The following is an 8,724-nucleotide window of genomic DNA, read 5'->3' as shown; positions in this document are numbered from 1 at the left end:
TGGAATGTATCCGGTTCTGATGATGAAGAAAGAAAAATACATTTAATGGCACTGTTATGATAAAGCAGGGCTCGGAATACCTTTTTCTGCATACATGCACTGGTGCAGGTAACACTGAAAATTACCTGCTCCAGACAAATTTTACATGCACCACTCTGAATTTAGGAAGTATGAATCATACTAAAATTGTTTAGAAACCATTAATATTTTTTCTTTTACAATCTATAGGTGGTAACAGTCAATGCGGCTAATAACAATCCATATACATCTACATCATAGGACATTTATGTATAAAACCCAGTGCATGGACCAGCGCAGGTTAGGTGCAGGTAGATACCAGAAATACCTGCACAGCTCCAATTTTCCCTGCACTAACCTGCATATGCAGGTGGTATTTCGAGCGCTGATAAAGTGATGACAACAAACATAAAAAACTTAAATGCTGTTCAGTACTATTTGCCCACTCTTAGTTATAATACAACCTTTAAGTGCAATGACTACCTAATGTGCAATAAGAGCTTTTGATTGTGTATTTTCTCTAAACTTGTATTTGAAGCTTTAGTAACACTTGTTATTTTAATGTGTTAGTAATTTTACCGTGCTTGATAGAACTCTGAATGTTTTGTTATTACACAAATTTTAGCCATGAGGCTGCAAGCTGTATGGCATGTTGACAAGTGGACAAATCAACCATATGTCCAATGCGGCCACAGCCACACGATTTCCAGTCCCATAGATACAAAAACACCGCCTATTGCAACCATACAGCGGCTGTATGTCACCTTGCGCTGGGTTTAAAATCGTGGTTTGCAAGGATTTGGAGTTCCCAACAGGGTCATTTTGGCAGTAGCGGAAGGTACGCGTGCCTTGAACGTTAGAGTGCAAGTCTTTTCCGGCGAATTTACCAACATTCCGCATGGCAATCAAAAATCCTTTTAATCATAAATACGTCGGATGTAAGTTGTTTTAACTGGCAATAACATTTGAAGCATTAGCTATTACAGCAAATACAACAGTAATTTACTGTTATAATGTATATGCATGGAGGGAATTTTCCCCTTAATTTCGAAACATCCTGCATTTTCGTCTAAAATGTTGCCTTTATGGTATTAGTTTATTGCTGATTCAAAATCATCTTTCATCACAGACTACATAATGCATGATATGCGCATTAATTTATACTTAAGTGAGTCTTAAAATCAATAATTTGAACGTACCAAGACTGGAGATGCGGTTATCCTGGAGGCCAAGAGTATTCACCAATGGGAGACCTCGGAAAGCTCCTGGCTGTACCGTGGAAATGTTTGACTCTCCAATGTGAAGGTGCTTCAGTTTTGGACTGTCGGGAAAAGACCGCTCCGGAATCGTAGACAAACGGAGATGCTTGATGAAGATCGCTACCGTGGATTCGTTGAAGTTGGTTGGTATGGCGTCGAGACATGCGGGGAAGCTGTACATTCCTCCGTATCCAATCCAGCTGCAAGGCGAGCCCGCCCAATTTTTATCCGGACAGCGACAGACAAGGTTCTGTCCAAACACGGTGGAATGACTGCAGCTATCTGGGCAACGAAGTGCTTTGCTCACATGTTCTGTTGCCGGCAAAAGTAGCAGAGTACTCAAAACCAAGAGCAGGGAGTGAAGCCTAACCGCCATCTTGATCGACTATTATTATAGGCTTGTCGAAAACTGTTGGCTAGGTGTAAAAGTGATACGTCATGCAATCTGTCCCTCTATGTAGGAAATCTGAACTATGACATGGAATGTTGCTGATTTGCGGATGAATTGCTTTCATCTTCCTGCCAAGGACTTGCAGTTTTGAATAAACATAACATGTCAAATATATTATTAGTTGAATATAATCATGTGTTATCAACCCCTGATCCCCTCAGACTCATTTCCTCAGTACTTATTCATATTGAAAGGCTTCAAATCAAAGCCTGAGACAACCATATGACTGTATTTCTGTACACAAAATTAAACTTAAGCTTCCAAACAAGTCCCAACTATAACGAAAGCCAACAGCAGAAGCAAATGTGGTACCGTAGCAAACTTACACACTCAGGTAAACACTTGGTAGCTGGACATGCGTTTAAGCTGTTAAGCTGTAGTTAACATAGCTTGTCTTAAACACCTAGTTGTCAGGTAATTTTCTGGGAATATTTCGAAATTTTCTAGTTTTTAATGAAGCATGTGGGGGGTATTATGATCCATTATGTAACATAGAACCTATCAAAAAATATCTGCCAAGTAGGTATAAACTAAGAAAGTCTAGAAGCAATAGTCCAAACCTGAATGCTCAGTCCAAATTTACTGTTCGCTGTTACCTGTAAACTCTTTAAATTTTCTCAGCTTGGCATAATTTCTACCGTGAAGTGACTGTGTAGTGACCGTGTAGTGACCATGTACCTTGTACCCTAAGAGCAGAGACCCCCAAACTTAAAGGGCATTATAAGGGAAACTAACAATCACTGTTAACATTCCAAAATACTTCTATTTGACTGCTCTAAACATGAACTGTGCAAAATATCACTGAAAGATCTGCAAGTCTAATCTACTTTGAAATGTTGGATCAGGTATACTTAACCCACACCTTTAGGTGTATGAAAGCATTTCTAAGGATAGTAGGTGAAAGTTCAGTACACTAAAACTTAGTACTGGTCAAAGTTCATGCATACAGTGGCCTTTACCACGTTACTAAAATGTGTACACAAGGGTTGATCATATCAATAGGTTCTGGGCCTTAGTCAGAAACATGGCACACAACTAAAATTCCACAGCTCAATGGTCCTTTTCTCTTGCACCTAGCGTTACAGACTTTTACAATGGTGTTGCCTGCAAATAATGATAAAGATCACAATTAGTGATTTCAACTTTCGTAGACTTTTATAAAAGGCTTCAAACTTTATAACTTTGCAGTGAAATTTGAGTTGTGCACCTTCTTTCTAGGTGAGGCCACAAACTTATTGATGACCCTGTTGAAGCGGGTTACTGTGAGTCAATAGATGGATTCGGTTTTGTTCTAGTACTGTTGACAGGGAAAAAACTAGAAAAAAAGTAATACAATTGTGTGAGTTTAACAGTTAGCTTAGAGAGAAGCAAAAACAACATGATGTTTGTACACAGGTTTTATTAAATTTTCTTTCTTTAGCCATAGAGGCCAGTTCAATGTACTTCATGATACCAACCCACCATAAATATAATATTTAGCATTTTAGCATGATTAAAAGAGCCCAATGCATTATTAGGGCCTTGAAACTCGTTTTCCCAAATGCAATTTTAAAGTCATTTTCATACATGTTTGATTAACACTATCCTATTGTATATTGACCTTCATTGAGCAAAGATGAACAATCTGAGCACTGCCTGCGCCACTGGGGCAGCCATTATTTCAAGTTTTTGGAGTGCTTCCAGAGATATTGTCACTAGATCAAATCAGGTTTCGAGTTGCGAACATGTTAATCAGTTTCAATGCAATCTGTGACCTCACACATCGGAAATGACCGAGAACTACCTACCGGAAAACGTTAGTGGCTCGATCCTGTGGTAATTTATTAATTGCGGTGTATAATAGATAAAGGGGCCCATTTTTGGACTGTCTGTGCGTTCTTTTTAAATGCTCAAAGTATGAAATATTGACACAAATGTGCTAGTATATATTCGGCCGTCGGGCGATCCGACCCGCAGTCGGGCTGGAACCTCGGGTGATACGGAATACACCGTGTTGTATTCTATATTTACTACACCATACTAGCACATTTGTATCAATATTTCATACGTTACACGAACAAAAAGTGTTGCAACAGTAATGCTCCAACGTCCGAATCAGGTATTCGAACTTTCGATGGCGCCGCACTCGGCCCGCTAGAAACAGTTCCATTTATTCAAATGGAGCCCGTGTGATACAACTTAGAGCCCGTCTGATACGGAAGTTATGGCCCGGTCCAGAACACCCGTATCAAACATTTTCGCGTCAAAGGTATGACATAAATGTCGATATCGTACCGATTGTCTTATCCAGAATATTTCCAGTTTTAATGCCCTAATATTGCATTGGGTGCCTTTAACTAAAAAAACTTGATGCCAGAGATTCCACAATCTAAGAACATTTATCAACTTGTCATTCTTATTTACTTGCATGTAGTGCATTTGTCAGCTCAATTTAAATTTCAATCTAGATCTGTATAATAACATATACTTCTGAGGTTCCAGCCCATACAATATATATAATGACTGTAATACAGCTATCTGCAGTGGACATTACATTACATCCATATACACCTTTTGAAGTATTGTACAAACCAGCAGAGAGACATGAAGGATAATACAGGAGTGTGTACAGTTTGGCATGTAGGAACAGGTCATAATTTTTCTACCTCTCTTGTGCCACATCCCACTATTGTAGAAACAGCTGAGGCCACAAAAATCTTATTTTGGTTCTTAGTCAGATTTGTCTATTTCATTGTCTTCGACATTTTACAAAAAAGGACACATGTACCATTCTATCTGGGCACATGCTAATATTTTGGTGCCAAAAATTGAAGAAAGACCTTGTCTTCATTAGTTGTTCATGTTTTTAACCTTTAATTGTCATATTAACATTTTGCTCCATGGGGTCATAAATGTATTGAAGTTCCTGCACAGTGCAAAGTAAATATGGGGTTTAATATAATATGCCTCTTTTCCTTTTTATTTCGCCACACCTGCCCCAATTGTGTGGAAAAATCCAAGAAACAAGAAATCAAATTGCATGGTATAGAAATCAAAATACTATCAAACTAATAATTTGGCTGCAAATCTGTACATCGATTCTGACATGGCCAACTTACATGGTCTGACACCTACCGTTTACACAGAACCATGTACTATATAGTTAGTGCCTGTGCCTGTACACTGGGATACAAGTCCAGAAGGCAGAAGTATTCTTATTCCAGACAATAACAGGAATGTAAGAATGAAACGTTCATCTTCAATCCGACACATTGAGAAGTGCACTAGTTTCCGCACAGTCCTCGTCTGGCAGTGGTAGTGGTGAGTCGTTCTGAATATTGCGACTCAGTTTGGGCCTGTCATGGAACAATAAACAACATACCATTTTCTTGTCTGCAAATTATCTCACACACTTAATTTTTCGATGATCAAAAGAAAGTCCAACTTGCTTAAAATATTTCTACCAGCTACAGCCTGACTTTTAACTATTGTAGTTTCCAATCGAGATTCAACTACTGCAATCTGCTACTGATCTGCTACTGTCAGTTACTGGTAAGACTCCCTGATTCAACTACTGATTGGTGTCAAGTGGCCCGCTACTGCCAGTTACTGATTGATTCAACTACTGATCTGGTGTTGATCCACTACTGTCGGTCACTGATTCAACTACTGATCTAGTACTGATCCACTACTGCCGGTCACTGATTCAGCTACTGATCTAGTTCTCATCCACTCAGTTACTAATTCAACTACTGACCTGGTGCTCATGCACTGCTGTCAGTTACTGATTCAACTACTGATCTGGTGCTCATCCATTACAAAATGTACTGTTGATTACCAACTTACTACTGATGAGATACTGAAAATTTGCATATTTTGTGAAAAATCAGTACTTGTCACGACAGTAACATTTCAGCAGCAAAGCAAAGCACTATTCTATGGAAGCCCATGTGATACAAGTTGAAGAAGTTGAATCAACATGGTCTTACAACTCTCAAGTACAAATTCTCAAATTAAACACATTTTCCCAAAATATTTAAATTTGAGACAAGATGAGGACACACAAACCTGCAAATGGGTGTGATAAGTTTGGGGTTGACCATGTCGTCCTTCAGGGACAAGGCTTTTCTGGTCACATGACTAGCCAAGTAGCCAATCAGAACTGTGATCACCCAGGTGAATACACTGTACAGCATGAAAGAAATCTGGGGGTGGGGGGAACAAAAATCAAAAGCAGAAATTACATTTGGAAAAAGCAAAGTGTGGGTGTAACACCAAATCTCAAGTTAAAAAGCTGGAGAGAGTGTTATGTGTAACGTCTCCAGTCCTACAATGATGTACACAATGATATGCACACTGTAAAAATAAGACTTAATTTCCATGATTAATGACGAAATTGTGTTATTCCATTGTTTTTCATAACTGGACTTCAATAAATGTAACACATGTAATTCATGACAGGTGGAACATAAACAGATACCAAACATACAAATGAGGAACTGATTTTCATAACTAATACAAAAATGCTTATGCTTATGATAAATGATAGCAACTTTATACTTGTGACATGTGTTACCGGGGGTAGTTAGTTGAAGGTAAACATGATCATGCATAAATTATGAGGTCGCTAAAATCTAGTTTCAGATAAAACCTTAACAGCAATATCTAGACTTCAAAAAGTTCAATTTGTAAACTTACTCTGTAGAGCCAGAAGGCATTTTTGCTGACGTTTCCCTGGTCGTCTTTATTGAAGAAGGCTCCAATGGCCATCCACAGGGCAACAGACATCCCCCCTGTAAAACCTGTCAGGGCTCCCCTGCAATAAGGACAGATACAGTAGCAATGAGAAAGGCCGCCATTTGCTCGTGAGCAAATACAGCATATTTCACTCCATCTCCATCCCCATGCAAAAATGTACTGTTCCATATCAACCTTTTGTTGAAATTGACCAATCCCAATACATCACCAACTACATGGATGGATTTTCAAATGATGCAACAAAAAACAACATATTTCAATCCAGTCTATTGCCTATTATGCTTTGTGGCCTTTCTAGTCCCACAGATAAACTAGGGGAAACAGGAAAAGGCAGATAAGGAAGGGTGGTCATGTGAGTGAGTGTTTAGTGAGTGGGTGTGAGTGTGCATCTCCGAGTGAGTGGAGAGTGGTGACAGAGTATGTGTGAGTGGTATGTGAGTGTGAATGAGTGAGTGTGATTGTTGAGTGTTATATGAGTGTGTGGTGCATGAGTAGAGAGTGAATGAGTTATAAGTGATAGTGTGTGTGGTGAGTGAGTAGGTGTCAGTGAGAGAGTGTGCAGAGAGTGATGAGTGAGTGGTGAGTGAATGGTGAGTGCATGGTGAGTGAGTGACAGATTTTCCCCTGAATGACTTACCCTGTGTTTGCAGATGGAAAGAACACTCCCAGAGTGAAGATGCCGAGCATGGGTCCACCCAGGGCACCAAATATGGAGTTGGTTGCCTTAATGAGGGAGCCAATCTGCGATGCTACAAAGGCCAGTCCTATGGCCAGTCCTCCGTAGAACAGGGCTGGAGGCACACAACACAAAAATATCATCAGGATGTTTCAAATATTTTACCAAGTAAAGAAGAGTAGGTCAGAATTTTAGTTATCTTTCATCATCATCATCCGCTGGTGCTGGTTGCACGGATGAACATGACTCTCTCCCTCCATCCATCCCTATCCTCTGCCTTGGGCAGATCTTCCACTGAACATTGGGGCAATATTATTTCAAAGGGGTGCTGTAATACTATAATCAGGTCCAGGATTAGGTCCAGACCTGGACCTGAATTTTCTGTACCCTTATCCACCCCTAACCATGATCCATCCACAGTTTCTGAAGTTATGCTTGCTAAACTATGCAGAAACCATACATCTTGGTGTGTGAGAATGAAACCTAACAGCTTGTACTTACTGTACAAAGTTTGTGTTACACCTCAGGATCAAGGCAGTAAACAGGTAACCATGATGGGATACACAAGAGGAGTTGGATGACTCACACAGTCCCCTGGATATCCAGGTGTCCCTGGCCTCCTGTCCTGCAGTACTGCCTGCTGATGACATCAGTCTTCTCCGGTTCCTGATTGGTCGAATGATGTCCACAAGGGTCACGGTCGCTAGGGCATTGAACCCAGAAGCTGCAACACTAGTTTAAGGAAGATAGACAAAATACAGAACATTTCACTTGCTGATATTTCAAAATATATCATATCTGTGCATTGGAAATTCAGAATACCACATAAACATCTCATCTCAAGTCCCCTATATGTAGAGAGCTACTGTAGTGAGCAATAGAGCACTACAACCACCTCAGGGAGGTGTGTAACATAACCAAGCTTATCAGGTGGCAGGTAGGGGTGGGTACCAGTACGGTACGGTGTACCAGTACAAAACCGTTTTTTCTTACTGTGAGTGGACCGGTCCAGAAAAACCGGACCTAAAAAGATTCCGTGGACCGGATGTTGGATCTATTGGAAAATGAACAATTATATGATGAGACATTCTTATGTTTTGGGACTTAACTGTCGAGGAAAATACCAAGAGCAAAGTAGAGTCTATAGTCATTTCTACCAAGTTTTACAGTCAATCGTACAGAGACAGTAGTAGGATCTTAAAAAGCCAGTTGGAGTCGAATTCTTTTAAAGAGATTTCTTTGTAGCGAAATGGACCATTGGTTTGAGTATCGTCCATTCACAAGTTTTCAAATACTGAATCAGGTCCAGGTTCAGGTCCGGACCTGGACCTGATCCTCTGGACCTGAACCGGACCTGAATTTTCTGTACCGGTACCCACCCCTAGTGGCAGGGCATCTCAGGATCGGTTCATTTCTAATCATTATCTCCAAATTCAATCACACCTCAGACACTTTAAATGCTAAAGAACCCACCACACTCATAAAAAAGATTGGGGTCCTTCTTGGTGTGTGTAGATCAACACCTACATTCCATTTTAACACACCTGGGACAATAACTGTTGCATTTATAACACTTGAGTTAG

At 40.0% G+C, this 8,724-nt stretch overlaps 1 protein-coding gene across 1 annotated transcript in view; it reads right to left on the bottom strand.

The window, feature by feature from the left end:
• Positions 1–3,139: 3,139 nt before the first annotated feature.
• LOC118429306 (sodium-dependent multivitamin transporter-like) overlaps positions 3,140–8,724 on the bottom strand; it is a 17,891-nt gene continuing 12,306 nt past the window's right edge. Inside the window, exons 9-13 of the mRNA XM_035839787.1 lie at positions 7,728–7,873; positions 7,103–7,256; positions 6,406–6,523; positions 5,776–5,912; positions 3,140–5,063 (exon numbers count right to left, since the gene is read on the bottom strand). Coding sequence (XP_035695680.1) covers positions 4,967–5,063; positions 5,776–5,912; positions 6,406–6,523; positions 7,103–7,256; positions 7,728–7,873 — 652 coding nt within the window. The 3' untranslated portion in view covers positions 3,140–4,966. The remainder of the gene's footprint in view (positions 5,064–5,775; positions 5,913–6,405; positions 6,524–7,102; positions 7,257–7,727; positions 7,874–8,724) is intronic.

The sequence above is a fragment of the Branchiostoma floridae genome, chromosome 13, assembly GCF_000003815.2.
Source record: "Branchiostoma floridae strain S238N-H82 chromosome 13, Bfl_VNyyK, whole genome shotgun sequence".
NCBI classification, from domain to species: domain Eukaryota; kingdom Metazoa; phylum Chordata; class Leptocardii; order Amphioxiformes; family Branchiostomatidae; genus Branchiostoma; species Branchiostoma floridae.
Note: the sequence above shows the minus strand (reverse complement) of the source record. Positions and strands in the feature narration are given on the sequence as shown.